This window comes from Neoarius graeffei, chromosome 10 (genome assembly GCF_027579695.1).
Source record: "Neoarius graeffei isolate fNeoGra1 chromosome 10, fNeoGra1.pri, whole genome shotgun sequence".
In the NCBI taxonomy this organism is placed as follows: domain Eukaryota; kingdom Metazoa; phylum Chordata; class Actinopteri; order Siluriformes; family Ariidae; genus Neoarius; species Neoarius graeffei.
In genome coordinates, this window is record NC_083578.1 from 22212546 (window position 1) to 22232513 (window position 19968).

Consider the following 19968-nt stretch of genomic DNA (forward strand, 5'->3'; position numbering starts at 1 on the left):
GTCATTGTGATGTATGTTTACTTCTGTAATATCTCAAAAAAACAAACAAAAAAACCCGGCCATTCTGTGGTTGGGAAGTTATTTAATTTGAGGAGATTCCCTAGCAAATGATGAGCATGAAATCACTTGCTTCAGACAGAGGAAGTCCATGTGCGCATGCGCAGGCTTACTGTCTTCTTTTGGGTTTTACAGCAGCTGGCATCTACAGTGTTGCATTACTGCCATCTACAGGTTTACCTTGACCGTACACTGACAGTTCCATCATTTTGTCTCTAAATATACAGCTGATCACACCGAGGTGCTCACTGACCGCCGATATTTATGAGTTTGGCCCTGCGTTTCCTTTCTTTCGTATATAACATAACGTCTTTTCTTCTCGCTTTCCGTTACTGTAATCGGTCTTCCACATTTCATTCGCACACTCACGTCCTCCATTGTTCTCTCCTGTTTCAAATTTGTATCCCACGATGCCTTGCGCGAATGGGGAAAGCCCACCACGTCATGCATGATGTAGTATCTTGAATTGCGTCATGGTGAAGCAGGAAAAAATAGCGGAGAATTTAGGGTCAGGTGGCTCTAAATTCATTAATTGTTCGATTAAAAAAAACTAATAAAATTGGAAGTCTGTGATTCAAATCCAGTAGCTTTCGGTCCACTAAACAAAAATAATTGGGTGTCAGGGAAAATTCTTTTATGACCAACATTTGAAAAATCTGAAAGGCAGTCTATCTTTAAGTCAGCTGGATACTTGTGACAAACTTGACTAAAGTTACTGTGGCCTGTAACGAATAAACTGCCTGTATACAGCACGTGTGTATCCTGAATAATAAGGATGCTCTGAATAAAACTTGGAATGAACACGAGTATGTCTGTGAAGGTTTCTCAGTCATCCAGGTCATAATAAACCGTAGGTGCTAAAAAAAAAAAAGAAAAAAAAAGGCAACTGGACTTGCTTGAAGAATTTCAAGCAAGTCCAGTTGCCCTTTTTAAACACCAACAGAATGAACGCAAGTGTGTTGGTCTACTGAAGACCAGTGATGCATTTTTAAACCTTCATACCGAAAATTCTCAGCAGTCTTGGGAACAACATCTGCAAACAGCTCAACCTTCATTCTTCCAACATCCTGCAAAGACAAAGATGATTCAGTTACAAATGAGCAAAAGCAGACATATGGACACTCCCCGTTACATATGGAGCTCACTGTTTATTGTGGTGCCACTGGATAGTAGGTTGATTTTGGCCTACACAAGTCCCACAGTGTCACTGAGCTGTGTGGGCGTCATGTAAAAGGACTCATTTGTCTGACAAGATCGAGTGTAAGTACATTGAACACTACAGCAAGTTCAGAGAGAGAGAGAGATTCACTGAGCTACAGCGAAGGAGAGAAAATTAGCCCAAGAAAATGGACCGGCAAATGAATGACATCATCAATATCAGGCTTCCAGGTTTTTACCTTTACAGCAGCATACATGACGATATGCAGGTAAGTGATATGATCTTCTTACTCCATCATCACTGCTTCCTTGGGTGCGTTTGCCTGACTTATGGGTGGGTTACTGTTTAACAAGGTTCATCCACTCTAGCCATCCAGCACCTTATTCCTGGTATGTGTATGTGGCAGCGGGGGCATGGTCAAGTGCTGGTTTGTGAACGGAGAGCGAGGCCAGGGAAGGTGAGTGGCAAAATGATCACAACTGTGTAAATCAACAGTGCATGTGTCTTGCATTGACAGCGGAGGGCTTGTATGGAGGGAGGAAGCGGAGAGAGCTTCCCTGCACGCTATGTTTGTTTGTGTGTGTGTGTGTGTATATATATATGCATGTGAAAAAGCAAGTGTTGAAAGCTGAGAAGCGTAAATAAAAATTGCCCTGCAATTCACCCGCCTGTCCCAGTGCTTCAGTGTTCCGGCCCACTCCAGAGACCGTTACAATGTACGTCACTTTTTTTTTTTTTCTTGTTGGACTTTGAGTTAATACATACAGTGTCCACATATACTCCTTCACATTCCATTCCATGGCATTTTTCCATGGCACGCGCTTATCCAGAGTGATGTACAAATGAGTGCAAAAGTCAGATACACGAAGTGCTGAACTTCTAGACAAGTTAGTTCTAGTGCCAACTGAATAAGTGACAACAATACCGAGTGGAATATTCTGCTGGAGTGCTCAAACAGCCAAGGAAACAAACCAACCATATAAAGTTCAACTAAATGGAGAACTCAAACAGCTAACCCCAGGCTAGACGATACACAGCCTGGGTTGGTCTCGACCGAAACGCAGTTAGTTACACAGTGAGAGGGGAAGAAAGGGAGAGGTGCAGCCTGAAGAGGGGAGGAGTCTTCAGTCTGCGCATGAAAGTGGTCAGGGAGTCGGCAGTTCTGACCTCAATGGGAAGATCATTCCACCAATGGGGGACCAAGACAGACAGCAGTCTTGAACGGGCTGGGCAGGCGCGGAAAGGAGGAAGGGCCAGGCAACCAGTACTAGTGGAGCGTAGGAATCTGCTTGGTGTGTAGGGGCGGATCAGACTCTTAAGGTATGCTGGCCCTAACCCCTCGACAGCCTGGTAAGCTGGCACCAATGTCTTAAATTTGATACGAGCTGTGATAGGTAGCCAGTGCAGGTCAGCAAGCAGAGGGGTGACATGGGAAGAACGAGGGAGGTTGTAGACCAGGCGGGCTGCAGTGTTCTGGATGAGCTGCAGGGGTCTGATAACAGAAGCTGGACGGCCAGCAAGGAGAGCTGCAGTAGTCCAAGCAGGAGAGGATCAGCGCTTGGACCAGGAGCTGGAGGAGAGTAGGTGGTGAGAAAAAGGCGGACGCTTCAGATGTTGTAAAGACGGACCCGACACGTCCGGGTCACTGCAGCGATGTTCGCTGAAGAGGAGAGTTTGTCTTCGAACACAACCCCAAGGTTCTTCGCACTGGGTGAAGGTGACCTTGGAGAAGATGACCTCTCAAAAAAAGTCACCGGTTGGATTTAAATAAGCAAACAGTTAAGAGCATTTGATTGGATAATTACTGCGGCGATTAATGTGTTTCAGCTGACAACAATTCTTTCAACCCTAACCGATGCAGTGAGTAGCTTCTCATTTCTTAAACAAACATGCCAGAAGACGTATCCCGTGGTCATGCAAAAGAGGTTATTGTGTTTCAGAAGGGTCAGATTTTTTATTGGTCTGCATCAAGCAACAAAAATAACTCAGGCGATTGCTGAAATGACTAGAATTGGGTTAAGAACTGCTCAACGCATTATTAAAACGTAGAAGGATAGTAGTGAACCATCAAATTTGCAGAAGAAACGTGGTCAGGGGAAAAAAAAAATGTGACTTGACCATCATCAAGGATAATTTAACATTTGAAGTCTAATTATTAAAGGGAAAAAATTGACAGTGCACCTCACAGCTACGTTTAATAGTGAAAATAAGAGCATTTCTACATGCATAATGCAACAAGAACTCACAGGATTGGGACTAAACAGCCGTGTGGCCATAAGAAAACTACTCGTTAGTGAGACTAATCACAAGAAAAGGCTTCAGTTTGCTAGGGAGCATAAAGATTGGACTCTGGAGCAATGGAAAAAGGTCACGTGGTCTGATGAGTCCAGATTTACCCTATTTGAGAGTGATGGGGTAAGAAGGGAAGCTCATGAAGCGATGTACCCATCATGCATAGTGGCCACTGGGACGCAGTGTTACGGTCTGGGGTTGCTTCAGTTGGTTAGGTCGAGGCTCAGAAACATTATGTGGCAATAAAATGACATCAGCTAACAACCTGAGTGACCAGGTTATCCCATCATTGGATTTTTTTGTTGTTGTTCTCTGATGGCATGGGCAAAAAAATAGGGTTCAAATGATGAAAGAGTGGTTCAGGAAGCATAAGGAATCATTTTCACACATGAATTAGCCTCCGCAGAGTTCTGACCCTAACCCCGTTGAAAAAGTCTTTGGGATGTATTGGAGAAGCCTTACGGAGTGGTTCGACTCTCCTGCCGTAAATACAAGATCTCTGTGAAATTAATGCAACTCTGGATGGAAATAAATGTGAAGTTGTATAAGGTTGTTGAAACAGTGCCACAGTGAATGCATGTCATAATCAAAGTTAAAGGCAGTCCAATGAAATATAAAACACTATGTGACTTTTTTGGGGGGCTGGGCAGTGTATTTTATTTTTTAACTATAATGGCTGCACACAGTAGCCCCATAGCATACTGGTTTCCGGTTAAATACTAACTGTGCGTAAGTAAAGCAAACACATCCAAGGAGGCAGTGAACATTTCACTGGTCGACGTCATGCCTTACATTCCACTGATTGGTGAATTATGACAGGGTCGTATCACCAAAACCTGAGAGCGAGCGCGGAAAACTGTGAGCAGAAGATTCACGAGAACACAAAGCAGTCAGAACATGAGCAAAGACTATTTGTGTGAGAGAGAGGAGGCAGGTTTTTTGAGCAGGAGCAAAGCAAATTTGCACGCGAGCCGGGACTATATGAGAAAGAAGTGGAAAAACATTGCAAATTCTCAACATGAAATTAATAAACACTGCTCTCAAATTGAAAGCCCACACTATTAATTAAAATATAGGAATGAAACTCCGTATTTTAGATTTGTCTGATAACTGGTGTATTTCCCATCACAGTGACGAATAACAGTAACAAGGGTTGCCAGGTTTCTATAAAATGTGCATCCCAACTCCATCTCAAAAAGCACACAAGGGCCTGAAACGAGCCTAAAAACAGGAATTTGAAAAGGAAAAATACATTCTTTCTGCCTTTGCTTGGTAAACAAGGTCACCGTGGTGCACACGCATTACTGACGTATGGAAGTTTTCCACTCAATAATACCTCATTCCTTTTACCAATTTTGGTAATATACAGTGGCATGCAAAAGTTTGGGCACCCTTACTGAAAATGTCTGTTACTGTGAATAGTTAAGTCAGCAGAAGATGAACTGATCACCAAAAGGCACAAAGGTAAAGATGACACCTTCTTTTCAGCGTTTTCTGCAAGATTTGTGTATTTATTTTTGTTTTGTACAATTGGAGAGAGAAAAAAGAAAAGGAACACCATGTGAAAGTTTGGGCACCCCAATACATTTGAGTCCTCAGGTAACTTTTACCAAGGTTCCAGACCTTAAATGGCTTATTAAGCTGTGGCTTGTTCAAAGGTCAGATGATGCAGATTCCAAAGCTGTATAAATTCTCTGACTCCTCAAACTTGTCCCTAAAATCAACAGCCATGGGCTCCTCTAAGCAACTCCCTCACATTCTGAATAATAAAATAACTGACGCTCACAAAGCAGGAGAAGGCTACAAGAACGGAGCAAAGTGTTTTCAGGTAGCTGTTTCCTCAGATTGTAATGTTATTAAGAAATGGCAGTTAACAGAAACAGTGGAGATCAAGGTGAGGTCTGGAAGATGAAGAAAACTTTCTGAAAGAACTGCTTGTTGGATTGCTAGAAAGACAAATAAAAACCCGTTTGACTGCAGAAGACCTTGAGAAAGATTCAGCAGACCCTGGAGTGGTGGTGCACTGTTCTACTATGCAGCGACACCTGAACAAATATGACTTTCATGGAAGAGTCATCAGAAGAAAACCGTTCCTGCGTCCTAGCCACAAAATTCAGTGTTTGAAGTTTGCAAATGAACATCTAAATAAGCCTGATGCATTTTGGAAACAAGTCCTGTGGACTGATGAAATCAAAATAGAACTTTTTGGCCACAATGTGCAAAGGTATGTTTGGAGAAAAAAGGGTGCCAAATTCCAGGAAAAGAACACCTCTCCAACTCTGAAGCATGGGTGTGGATCGATCATGCTTTGGGGTTGTGTTGCAGCCAGTGGCACAGGGCACATTTCATTGGTCGAGGGAAGCATGATTCGAATAAATACCAGCAAACTCTGGAAGCAAACATCACACCATTTGTAAAAAAAAAAATGAAGTTAAAAAGAGGACGGGTCCTACAATAAGACGATGATCCAAAACACACCTCAAAATCTACAATGGAATACCTCAAGAGGCACAAGCTGAAGGTTTTGCCCTGGCCCTCACAGTCCCCTGACCTAAACACCATTGAAAATCTGTGGATAGATCTCAAAAGAGCAGTGCATGCAAGACAGCCCAAGAAACTTGGAGAACTGGAAGCCTTTTGCAAGGACGAATGTGTGAAAATCCTCCAGGTAAGAACTGAAAGATTATTAGCTGGCTACAAAAAAAGTGTTTACAAGCTGTGATACTTGCCAAAGGAGGTGTCACTAGGTACTAACCATGCAGGATGCCCAAACTTTTGCTTCGGGCCGTTTTCCTTTTTTGTCATTTTGAAAATGTAAAAGATGAAAATAAAAAAAATTGGTTTTGCTTAAAATATAAAGGGGATGAGTCATCTTTAACTTTATGCCTTTTGGAGATCATTTCATCTTCAACTTGCTTAACTGTTCACAGTAACAGCAATTTTGACCAGGGGTGCCCAGACTTTTATGCAAAAGTCTGTAGCTTACAGTGTAAATGGCTCTGTATAATCAGACACACTGACTGCACTTGCACTTTGCCTTTGTTTGTGGAAATGTATTAGGTTTAATTCTGATTATGTGCAATATACCATCAAGCAATTATATGACCTGTTAATAAACGAGTCTGCAGCTCATGTTTGACTAAATGGTCATAAAGATAATATTTGGGAAAGCACACAACTGTTACAAACCGGTAGATCCGGAACAGTAAGAGATAGAGAATGACACTCAGTGAGGAAAAGTTGTGCCCTGCCACCCTGAACAAATTTTTTTTTTTAATTAAATAAATAAAAATAAAACTGATTGGAAAAAGTCATGAAAATTGACAGAGTTATAAGTGATTGAAAAATATCCTGTTTTCCATGGATCATTCCAGTTCTGCGATCTGGATCACCACTAAAAGTCATAGCAATGTAATTCGGTCCAGATGTGCTCTGCAGGTGAAATTTGATGATGACTGGTTGAAAACTGAGTGAGAAATAGCATCCTAAAAAATGTTAGGAGAATAATAAGAACTAGATAGATACTGTGACTAAAGTCACAGTGATTTGCGCTAGCTCTGACAAACGGGGATGTCTGGTCACCGTACCTTATAGATCTGGGACGGTAAGAGATAGAGTGATGCTTAGTGAGGGGGAAAAAAGCCCGTTTTTCATGGATCATTCTGGTTCGATGATCCAGATCAGCACCAAAAGTCATAGCAACTTAATTCAGCCCAGAGTTATTCTTCATGGAAAATTTGGTGCCGATTGGCTGAAAACTGAGGGAGAAATAGCATCCTAAAAAACATTAGGAGGATAATAATAAGAATAACAAAGTAGAAAGATCCTGAGCGAGAGTAACAATTTGTGCCAGCGCAAATTAGAAAAAAAAAAAAAAAAAGTGACCACATCAATGGTGTATTGGCTTACGTCTGTCAAACAGCAATCACTGCTCACTCAAAAGAGGTAATTAGTAATTTTACAGAAGTTCATGTATATAACCATGGATGATTTTATGTATTATGTGGTGATATATGGAGAATTACTGATATTTACACCAAAAAAACCCAAAACCTTTTATTCAGTGAAAGAGAACTGTACAGTGCCTTGCAAAAGTATTCATCCTCCTTGGTGTTTGTCTTGTTTTGTTGCATTCCAAGCTGGAATTAAAATGGATTTTGTGGGGGTTAGCACCATTTGATTTACACAACATGCCTACCACTTTAAAGGTGCACATTGTTGTTTTGTTGTGACACAATCAGTATGAAAAAAAAAAAAACAGAAATCTGGTGTGTGCATAAGTTAGGGTGACCAGATTTCCCTAGTCTGAAACCGGGACACTTTTGCGCGACCATGCTCGTGCACGCACACCTTTTTTTTATGTAAACGTGACACTCAGAGAGGTGCTCTTATCATTTTGTTGAAGCTCACATTTATCAACATCTCACATGAAATAAAACAAACAGGCATTTTGTTATCTAGTAGCATAGTGGTATACAGATCAGTTAAATTATGGTCAGACAGCAGATTTTGTAATGGCTGAGAATAGGCCAGGCTATGTCCATAGCCCAAATTTAAACTGATTTATTTCACCTGTTTGTGAGAACACCAAGAAGAATGCATATGCACATGTAGGCTAGATCTCTAAAATTGTATGCACTATAGCATGAACTTAAAAAGTAGATATGTGACCTCAACATAGCCTGGGTCAGAATCAACCTTACTAACCATTCCCCACAACTGAGTGAATAAAGCAAGATGATGTGTACAAAAGTGAACACTTTAATGGAAGGTGCAACAAGCTGTTCAACACAGCAATATGGCCAAACTGTCAGAATGGTATGTTAAACAGAAACAAAAAAGAGACAAGTGATTTGAGAATACATACTACGGAAGCCTAGAGAGGCCCTTCATATAATCCTTTTTTTTTTTTATTCACCTTGTTATCCCGAGATAACAACATAATTAATTCAGGATCTCCAGAAAACAACACAACTAATTCGAGATCTCGAGAAAATAAAACAATTATGTCATGATCTCAAGTAAACAGCTGAGAAATGGTTCATTCAGGTGCGCCAAGAGACTTGTGATATGCTGACTTTGGGGCTATTTCTCATTCTGTATACAGTGGTGCTTAAAAGTTTGTGAACCCTTTAGAATTTTCTATATTTCTGCATAAATATGACCTAAAACATCATCAGATTTTCACACAAGTCCTAAAAGTAGATAAAGAGAACCCAGTTAAACAAATGAGACAAAAATATTATACTTGGTCATTTATTTATTGAGGAAAATGATCCAATATTACATATCTGTGAGTGGCAAAAGTATGTGAACCTCTAGGATTAGCAGTTAATTTGAAGGTGAAATTAGAGTCAGGTGTTTTCAATCAATGGGATGACAATCAGGTGTGAGTGGGCACCCTGTTTTATTTAAAGAACAGGGATCTATCAAAGTCTGATCTTCACAACACATGTTTGTGGAAGTGTACCATGGCACAAACAAAGGAGATTTCTGAGGACCTCAGAAAAAGCATTGTTGATGCTCATCAGCCTGGAAAAGGTCACAAAACCATCTCTAAAGAGTTTGGACTCCACCAATCCACAGTCAGACAGATTGTGTACAAATGGAGGAAATTCAAGACCATTGTTACCCTCCCCAGGAGTGGTCGACCAACAAAGATCACTCCAAGAGCAAGGCGTGTAATAGTCGGCGAGGTCACAAAGGACCCCAGGGTAACTTCTAAGCAACTGAAGGCCTCTCTCACATTGGCTAATGTTAATGTTCATGAGTCCACCATCAGGAGAACACTGAACAACAATGGTGTGCATGGCAGGGTTGCAAGGAGAAAGCCACTGCTCTCCAAAAAGAACATTGCTGCTCGTCTGCAGTTTGCTAAAGATCATGTGGACAAGCCAGAAGGCTATTGGAAAAAGGTTTTGTGGATGGATAAGACCAAAATAGAACTTTATGGTTTAAATGAGAAGCGTTATGTTTGGAGAAAGGAAAACACTGCATTCCAGCAAAAGAACCTTATCCCATCTGTGAAACATGGTGGTGGTAGTATCATGGTTTGGGCCTGTTTCGCTGCATCTGGGCCAGGACGGCTTGTCATCATTGATGGAACAATGAATTCTGAATTATACCAGCGAATTCTAAAGGAAAATGTCAGGACATCTGTCCATGAACTGAATCTCAAGAGAAGGTGGGTCATGCAGCAAGACAACGACCCTGAGCACACAAGTCATTCTACCAAAGAATGGTTAAAGAAGAATAAAGTTAATGTTTTAGAATGGCCAAGTCAATGTCCTGACCTTAATCCATTCAAAATGTTGTGGAAGGACCTGAAGTGAGCAGTTCATGTGAGGAAACCCACCAACATCCCTGAGTTGAAGTTGTTCTGTATGGAGGAATGGGCTAAAATTCCTCCAAGCCGGTGTGCAGTACTGATCAACAGTTACCGGAAACATTTAGTTGCAGTTATTGCTGCACAAGGGGGTCACACCAGATACTGAAAGCAAAGGTTCACATACTTTTGCCACTCACAGATATGTAATATTGGATCATTTTCCTCAATAAATAAATGACCAAGTATAATATTTTTGTCTCATTTGTTTAACTGGGTTCTCTTTATCTACTTTTAGGACTTGTGTGAAAATCTGATGATGTTTTAGGTCATATTTATGCAGAAATATAGAAAATTATAAAGGGTTCACAAACTTTCAAGCACCACTGTAGACGCAACTTTGGTCATTAGAATGTCTGGAATAATCGATCACCTAATAAGGCAATATTTTGATCAGGGGTTGACACAGGGAGAGATTGCATTAAGTCTTTTAATAAGGGATAATTTCAAAATTAGTCCGCGGCACCTCCGCAGAAGACTGGCCCGGCTTCGTCTCTACCGACGGAGACGCAGTGATCCAGCTGAGATCATGAAATAACGGTTTTGTTTTCTCGAGATCTCGAATTAGTTGTGTTGTTTTCTCGAGATTTTGAATTAATTATGTCGTTATCTCGGGATAACAAGGGGAATAAAAAGATTATATGAAGGGCCTCTTGCGGCTTCCGTAAATATAAACTCAAACAAAACGGCAGTAAAGGAGGAGAGGGGCGACAGCCCGAGGAAAGCCCCCACAGGAGCGCACAGCATTTGCAACATAGGCTACCCAACTCAGTACAAGAACAAAACACTTACAGTGTGTGCAGTCGGCTTCGTGCGCATTGTTCTGCACCTCTCGGAGGAAGGGGTAGGTGCCCTGTAAATCTTTGGAAAAGGTACATTTTCTTTTCGGCATAATTGCTGCGGCATTACTGCTGCTAGACAAAGAACATTCGCGCCAGTTAATGTTTATTTTGTTGCATGGCAACACGTTCTGTTGTCTGGAATAATGTGGCTAAATAAACACCCATGCCACAGGGCCAGGGGGCAGTAACCAGGAAAGTTTGCAATTCCTGTCAATTCATCAAAATAGTAAATGCAGACATTTCTCCGCTAATGATTCCCACGCTGCTCAGTCGCAAACGTTGCGAGTGGCGAAAACTGGGACATAGCCGTGTCCCGACAGACTTCTGTTGGGACTCGGGACACACAACCCCAAATCGGGACTGTCCCGGTAAAACCGGGACGTCTGGTCACTCTAGCATAGGTATTCACCTCCTTTCGTATGAAACCCCTAAATAAGAGCTGCTCCAATCAATTCACTTCATAAGTCACAATTAGTTGATTAAAACCCACCTGTGTGCAATCAAAGTGTCACATGATTTGTCACATGATGTCTGTATAAATCAACCTGTTCTGGAAGGACCCTGACTCTGCAACACTACTAAGCAAGCAACATGAAAACCAAGGAGCCTCCAAACAGGTCAGAGACAACGCTGTGGAGAAGTATAGATCAGGGTTGGGTTATAAAAACTATCCCAAACTTTGAATATCCCAGGGACAAGAGAAGGCCGCCTATCAAAACTCACACAACGGGCAAGGAGGGCATTAATCAGAGATGCAACAAAGACACCAAAGATAACACTGAATTAGCTGCAAAGATCCACAGCGGAGATGGGAGCATCTGTCCACAGGACCACTTTAAGCCGTACACTCCACAGAGTGGGGCTTTATGGAAGAGTGGCCAGAAAAAAGTTGTTGCTTAAGAAATCACGTTTGGAGTTTGCCCAACAGCATGTGGCAAACTCCCCAAACACATGGAAGACGACTCTCTGGTCAAATGAGACTAAAACTGATCTTTTTGGCCATCATGCGAAACGCCATGTGTGATGCAAACCCAACACCCTGAGAACACCATTCCTACAGTGAAGCATGGTGGTGGCAGCATCATGCTGTGGGGATATTTTTCATCTGCAGGGACAGGAAAGCTGGTCAGGATTAGGGATGTTAACTGATGACCGTTTGACCGATGGTTGACCGAATCAACGTCAACCGGTTAAATTTTTTTTGGTTGTCAGTTAAAAAAAAAAAAATCGTTTTGAAGCTGCCGATTCTGGAGCGGAGAACCTGGAATTCTGTGTTGTAAACGCTTGGGGTATGCCATGCGGTGTAAGGACGACAGCTGACAAATCAGAAACACCCATTCAGTCATGTCCCGCCCTCCCGCCCCAGTTGAAGACAGCTGCCACTCGGCAAAAGAAAAGTGTAGACACAGGCTTTTTAGCTTACAAATTACTCGGGATGCAAACGCGCGCCTTTTGGCGGATGCCGCCTTTTTCACGGCTGAATCGCGCAGATCTGATTTTTTTTTTTAGGGGGGCGTTGGAGTGTCTGATTATAATTTCAAAGTAAATTCTGTATTAAAATTACTAAATAAGCAAATGACGTTACAGTCCATGAAACATAGGAAGTACAAGTATGAGAAGAAAACAGTAAATCAGAAAGCTGCGTACATTTGCGCGAAAGCTGCGCAAATGTGCGCAGCTTTCTGATTTACTGTTTTCTTCTCATACTTATACTTCCTATGTTTCATGGATTGTAATGGCATTTGCTTATATACAGAATTTACTTTGATGAAATTATAAATCAGACACTCCAACGCCCCCCCTAAAAAAATAATAATCGGATCTGCGCGATTCAGCCGTGAAAAAGGCGGCATCCGCCAAAAGGTGCACCGTTCTGTTTTTTTTTTTTAATTATTAGAAGGCACATCGAGTTTAGTCCTGCCTTGGCCAGTGCATTCTGAAAGTATGTTTCGGTCTGTAGCCAACAATGCATGTTATTGCAGATCATATCTCTCCACACAAACTAAAGGCGCAGATGCCAACTTTTGGAGGGAAGGGGAGAGAATGAAGTGACAGCGGTGTCTGGAGGGGGAGTGACAAACGCAGCTTTTATGTCTGTGAGCCAAGTTGGTGACTGCTTCAGAGCAACTTCAATACCATGCAGGAATATTGGTATTCCTTGATATTGGTATTCGTTGATATTGGTAACGGCGTTATAACGATTGTAGTTAATTAATTAGATTACCCGGCGTTATAACAGCCTTTATTTTAACGCTGTTATTCCCATCACTGAATGTTATGTACTTCTTCTAGCACTTGACTTTATTTTCAACGCCATCATGGCCAACTGAAACTGTCTCTAAGCTGGAGCCATTTGTCCTCCGCTCCAATACAAACCCCTCGACATCAGTGCCGCGTTTGACTAAATGTTTCGCGCTGTAGAAAAGGTAATGTGAGTGGAGGGCAGCGACTGGGACTGAATGTGCGGATGCTCGCGGTTAGATTTAGAATAGATTCTAATAATTCCAATTCTAGAATTTTAAACTCGTAGGTTAACCGACTTTAACCGGCTAATGAGGCTCGGTGGTCGGTCAAGATTTTTTTTTTAGTTTTCGCCATCCCTAGTCAGGACTGAAGAAAAGATGGATGGCACTAAATACAGGGCAATTCTGGAGGAAAACCTGTTTGAGTCAGCCAGAGGTTTGAGACTGGCATGAAGGTTAACGTTCCAGCAGGACAAGGACCCTAAACATACTGCTAAAGCAACACTGGAGTGGTTTAAAGGGAAACATTTAAATGTCTTGGAATGGCCTAATCAAAGCCCAGACCTCAATCCAGTTGAGAATCTGTGGCATAACTTGAAGATTGCTGTACACCAACGCAACCCATCTAACTTGAAGGAATTGGAGCAGTTTTCCCTTGAGGAATGGGCAAAAATCCCAGTGGCTAGATGTGCTAAGCTAATAGAGACATACCCCAACAGACTTGCAGCTGTAATTGCAGAAAAAGGTGGCTCTACAAAGTAGTACTTTTTTTTTTTTGGGGGGGGGGGGGGGGGGGGGGATAACCTATGCACACTCCATATTTCTGTTTTTTTTTTTTTTTACCTTAATTATTGCTGCATACAGAACTACAGGGGGTCCAAATGAAGCGAGAGTTAGAAATAACCAACATGAAAACGGTGTACAAGTGTAGAGAAACCTTTTATACACTGTATAAATGGTAACAGCAATTATGGGAAAGTACATGCTTTATCGAAAACCGCTAAAACACTCTCTTACTAAATGTTTGCTTCATTCCTGTGAAAGCCTACAAACAAAATAAAATGCAAGTACTTTCGGCTTAATTATGCCTCTCTTTATACCAGTGAATCATTTTAACTCCTGTAGATACAGTTAAAACTGAAAGCTCTTCTCACTTTTGCTGTTCACTCTAGTACAAGATAAAGAGTGGCTGGGTTTTGGTCTACACCCACCTACGCCGACTGATCAGCAGAAACGAGCTGGAGCAGCATTATTCAGCTGTGTGTATTCAGGAAGGGGACAGTCTGTTCAGCTTTCTAAAAGGATTAATTTACCTCAAAGCATCAAGATTCTTTCTGTAAGCTTCTGTAGAAGGACTAAATTGAGGAAAATTAAAGCAAGGCACCACACTTAAGGCTACATCCACACGACAACGGCAACGAGATGTTATTTTAAAAAATATCTCGTCCACATGGGCAACGATCAGTAAAATATCAGGTCCATATGGCAACGCAACGCTTGCTGAAAACGATGCAATACACATGCCACACCTCTAGGGGCGCTGTAAGACAGTCCCTTCGGAGACACCAGAACAATAGAAGTAGTAAGGACGCATGCGCATAAACTATTATGCGCGAGACTTCATATTAGCCACAAAGTCAGAAAAATCTGTTCGTAAAATTACGTTATAATGACCAAATACAATGAAAAGTATTTTTCCAGTCTCACCTGTGAAAGGTAATCCCATGTGATCTCGTTTGGACGGTAAACCTGTTGGTACAGTTAAACGCAGCACATGAATGAGGCATCTTTATTCTCCGCTTTGACCCATCCAATATGGCGGCGAGGATGACGTATGATTCTACGCGGAAGGCGGCGTCTTTAATGGTCCGGAATAAATTGAATGCTACACGTTGATGGATTAATTTGTTCTTCTACGCCCTTTTTGAGGAATGTATTGTAGGACTTAAACCAACATCTGAAGAGGTGAGATCGCTCCTTTTTTTCCCTATTTTTGCTGGCGGGATTGACTCTGCCCTAAGGGCTATTCTCTCTCTCTCTCTCTCTCTCTCTCTCTCTCTCACTTTGCACCATTACACAATAAATATTCACAGTGAAAATATTTTGTAAGCGCGTTTCATGAACCAAGTTATAGGATTTGTTGACAACTCGCATCGAGTTCGTTACACTTCTACCCGGCGTGAAGCACTCACAGTCATGTGGTTGTGACGTCATCATAAACAAATCCATTCTACTCATCCAGACGACTTCGCAACGGCAACGTTGCCAGATCTTTCCACTCTGGAACCCGTTCTCAAAAGATTGCGTTTTGGGGCACCCAAAACGCCGGTGCCGTGTGGACGTCAGGCCAAAACGATAAACAATTGTATCGGATTCACCTGAATCCGTTGCCGTGTGGACAGGGCCTAAGATTCACGGAGTTGAAATTGTTTCAAGGTGAAACTGTTGAATGAAAGCATGGAATGCTGAGAAACAAAGCCAAGGGCTGATTAATGTCATAATGCAGGATAGACGCAGGAACATCTGGGGGTCATGTACAGGGTCACGCTAACCGATAGGAGCTACGCAATCTCCAGACAAAATACAAAAGCCTTGATTATGCCATCCCTTGCTTTAATAAAAGCACAATTTTATCCTAATTTTCTTTCCACTCATCCAGTATCTGGGTGTGATATTAGTCAGTTAGAGTCTTCCGAATAATCCCACAAGTTTTCCATGGGACTGAGGTCTGGTGTTTCTCAGGGTTCCATTAAAACGAGTCTCTCTCTCTCACACACACACACACACACACACACACCTTTTACCCAAAGCATCATAAAGTTGTAATCCTTAAACATGGCAGTGTCTGTGTTGTCTCATCTCATTATCTCTAGCTGCTTTATGCCGTACTTGATACCTTAATATTTATAGTTTGGTTTAGGGTCCCAACTTCATATTTTGTGCGTTTGCTAATCAGAACAAGCTCTTTCCAGTGGTATAACTGTTATGGTAGACCTTGTCATACATTTGTAATATGCATTTGAATTATAGATGCAAAATGTTTGTTTTATTTTTAAAACCTAATAAATCAGAAAGTTTGATTTCTTTTGAACACATACCTAGTTGCCTAAAGAGTACTATAAGGCTACGTTCACACTGCAGGCTGAAGTGACTCAAATCCGATCTTTTCGCCCATATGTGACCTGTATCCGATCTTTTATTGACAATATGAACGACACAGATCCGATTTTTTCAAATCCGACCCAGGCCGTTTGGATATGTGGTGCTAATTCCGATTCCTATCCGCTCTTTTCATATGCGACTTCAGTCTGAACCGCCAGGTCGCATTCATCCGACTTACACGTCATCAACAAGCCACAAACGTCACTATTCTGCGCTGAAGTAGGCGGCGGGTCTCTCAAAAAAGTTACAACAACATGGCGCATAATCACGGGCGCAGATAGAGGGTGGGACGAGTCATATTTAAATTCACCTCGTTCGGTCCCCCCTACTTATAGGGAGGAAAAAACGTCTATGCTGTCTTTCTTTGCATAAGGCAAACCTCACGGAAAAATCAAAAGACTAATTACCATTCGGTTTATTGAGGTGCACAGCAGTGTATACATATAGTTGCAACAACTCACATAAAACAAAAAGACTGATATTCGGTTGGTTGAGCTGCGCAGACTGCACAGGTTGCGAGCTCGAGCTTGGTTGCTATGGTTACTAACAACAAGTTTGACAGGCATGTTGGGGTTGGTTTGCTGGCAGCTTTGTCCCCCCCAGTTTTTTGTCCCCCCCCAGTTCAAAAAACGTATCTGCGCCCCTGCGCATGACATCAATGCGAGGGACGCTTCGGGCTGTGAAGGTTCTGAATCTTCTCAATGGAAGGACGCAGAGGTTAGGGAGCTGATTTCCATTTGGGGGGATGCAGCTATTCAAGCTAGATTGGATGAGTCATACCGCAACCGGGCGGTTTTACTTCCGTAAACACTGGCATTGCTCACTGCGTGTGACGTCGTCGTATCCTGCAGTGCGCATGCGGAACACTTTTAGGTCGCTTTTCGTTCATACTGAGGATCACATACAAGTCGCATATATTTGTTAATGTGAACGACCTCACAAAAAAATCGGATTTCACAAAAAAATCGGAATTGAGCATTAAGCCTTGCAGTGTGAACGTAGCGTAACATGAGTAATAAATAAAATTTGAAAGATCTGGTGTGCTTTAATGTGGAGATATGGGGCGTCAAAGTTGCTCCAAAGCACGATAGAAGACATTTTTTTTTATGATTTTCACCAAGCCATAACTTGGCAAATATTGAACTGTGAACTTTCTATTTTAGTAATTAAAGGCGTCTGGTGTTGAAGAACAATCCTTGAAAATTTCATGCATCTTGCATAAATAGTTTAAAAGTAATGACTTATGGAATTTAGGTCCATTTTCCGTAGTACGCATTTTAACAGTGAAATTGGGGTCACGCCCCTTTTTTAAAGCCCCTATATCTCAGAAACTAATGAAGGTACAAACCTAAAGTTTTGTACACTATTTATTGGGCACACTGACAATATTTCCAGAAAGTATGAAGCAAATCTAAGATGGTCAATGGCAAATATTTTTCTAAATCTGGTGATTTGGGCTGGAATTACCCATTTATGCAGCATACAAGAGTCAAGGATGGAGATCCTATCCACTCCATCCTATATTTATTTAAAAATAAAGGTTCTGCATCTCGTCTCATCTCCTTCCGCTTTATCCGGGACCGGGTCGCAGAGGCAGCAGTCTAAGCATGGAAGCCCAAACTTCCCTTTCCCCAGACACCTCGGCCAGCTCCTCGGGAAGAACACCGAGGTGTTCCCAGGCCAGCCGAGAGACATAGTCCCTCCAGCGCGTCCTGGGTTTTCCCCGGGGCCTCCTCCCGGGGGGACATGCCTGGAACACCTCCCCAGGGAGGCGTCCAGGAGGCATCCGAAAAAGATGCCCGAGCCACCTCAGCTGATTCCTTTCGATGTGGAGGAGCAGCGGCTCTACTCCGAGCTCCTCCCGAGTGACTGTGCTTCTCACCCTATCTCTAAGGGAGCGCCCAGCCACCCTGCGAAGGAAACTCATTTCGGCCGCTTGTATCTGCGATCTTGTTCTTTCGGTCATTACCCAAAGCTCATGACCATAGGTGAGAGTCGGAACGTAGATCGACCGGTAAATTGAGAGCTTCGCCTTTTGGCTCAGCTCCTTCTTCACCACGACGGACCGGTAAAGCGACCGCATCACTGCGGAGGCTGCACCGATCCGCCTGTCGATCACACGCTCCATCCTTCCCTCACTCGTGAACAAGATCCCGAGATACTTAAACTCCTCCACTTGAGGCAGGACTTCTCCACCAACCTGAAGAGGGCAAGCCACCCTTTTCCGGTCGAGAACCATGGCCTCGGACTTGGAGGTGCTGATTCTCATCCCAGCCGCTTCACACTCGACTGCAAACCGCCCCAGTGCATGCTGAAGGTCCTGGTTTGAAGAAGCCAACAGGACAACATCATCCGCAAAAAGCAGAGATGAAATCCTGTGGTTCCCAAACAGGATTCCTTCCGGCCCCTGGCTGCGCCTAGAAATTCTGTCCATAAAAATTATGAACAGAACCGGTTCTGCGTATCTGCTTTAAATGAATTCTATTTAAAATCTGGGAATAGACTAGCAACAGGCTGTAAATAATTAAAGCTACTGTTGACAAAAAATTCACCCTTGAAGGCTCAGATTTGCTTCCTCTTACAAACCAGGTCCAAGAAAAACAATCCACACCCAGGGGAGGATGAATTTCAGGTTTTGTTTGTCACAAAGACAACATTTTTTTCCTTCCTCACCACCTTTGTCACGTCATCTTTTCGCTGTTGGGCCATTTGTTATTGGGATGGACTTGTTTGTGCCCTCACTAATCCTTATCCCAGGCAACATTTGAACCTTATGCAAACCGACCAATAAAAAAAAGAAGCAAAGCACTGTTGTAGACATGTCTGGGGAGTGTGTGCGTGCATGTGTGCACATATGGGGGGGATGATGCTGGAAGGTGTGGTCCATCTTTTAATAAAAAGAATGCCATAATGTAATTATTATAATTCCCCTCCAGTTATCTCATCTCATTATCTCTAGCTGCTTTATCCTGTTCTACAGGGTCGCAGGCAAGCTGGAGCCTATCCCAGCTGACTACGGGTGAAAGGTGAGGTACACCCTGGACAAGCCCTCCAGTTGTCTTTAATATTATTTCCATGAGTCTGGGAACCTGGTTGCAAAAGCTACATTCAAAGCTGTACGGGGGTGGTTCTCCACTATAGTTGCAAATTGGTGTCACCTCACTTAAGTATTCTGAGACCAGGCCTTTAAATAAAATCAGGGTGTCTGTGTTCATATGCCTTCCTATTGATTATAAAAATTAATTGATATTAAATTTTATCCACTCAAATATAATAGTGTTGGTAGAATTTTTCATTGGAAGTACCCAAGGGGGTCCAAAATGCGTCTCTCATACATCCCAGAAGGAAAATAAACCCTTGCTGAAAAATATTTATTGGTGTTATTATTTTGTGTCACCCATTTAAATATGATCAATATTGTCCATGCAGCATGAAGAAAAGCACATTTTGAAAATATTTCCAATACTAGTCAGAAATTTTCCCGCCAAGAAATTGATTTTTGGTGTCCCAAGTAATTAAGTCAGTACACTAACAGTACTAACTACTAGAGACACCTGGGGAAAATGGACAGAACTATTCTAATGAGATGACTGCAGTGCATTGTGGGAATCCCACAAGTTCAAGGGAGGGAAACATTGAATTTCATATTGTGGTAGTTTTCCAGCATTGTTCAGGTTTGTATGGCAATTTTTAACAGAATTTATAATAGCAGTCAATACACTAACACTTCTAGAATGATGTAGGCCCAGCTTTGTCATGAAAACATGTTTGTGCCATGAATGCAAGTTAGAAGACCTTTCAACTAGACTGCAATGCACAGGCATCATA

General features: G+C 42.2%; 2 protein-coding genes across 3 annotated transcripts in view; both read right to left on the reverse strand.

Moving 5' to 3' along the window:
- Positions 1-19968, reverse strand: part of exosc10 (exosome component 10) — a 285760-nt gene that overhangs the window by 126804 nt on the left and 138988 nt on the right. The gene's annotated exons all lie outside the window — the stretch shown is intronic.
- The window catches only part of ppih (peptidylprolyl isomerase H (cyclophilin H)), a 167290-nt gene that overhangs the window by 64109 nt on the left and 83213 nt on the right, over positions 1-19968 (reverse strand). For both annotated transcript variants that reach the window (XM_060931537.1, XM_060931538.1), the window contains exon 2: positions 1060-1124. In XM_060931537.1, the coding sequence (XP_060787520.1) occupies positions 1060-1124 (65 nt within the window). The remainder of the gene's footprint in view (positions 1-1059; positions 1125-19968) is intronic.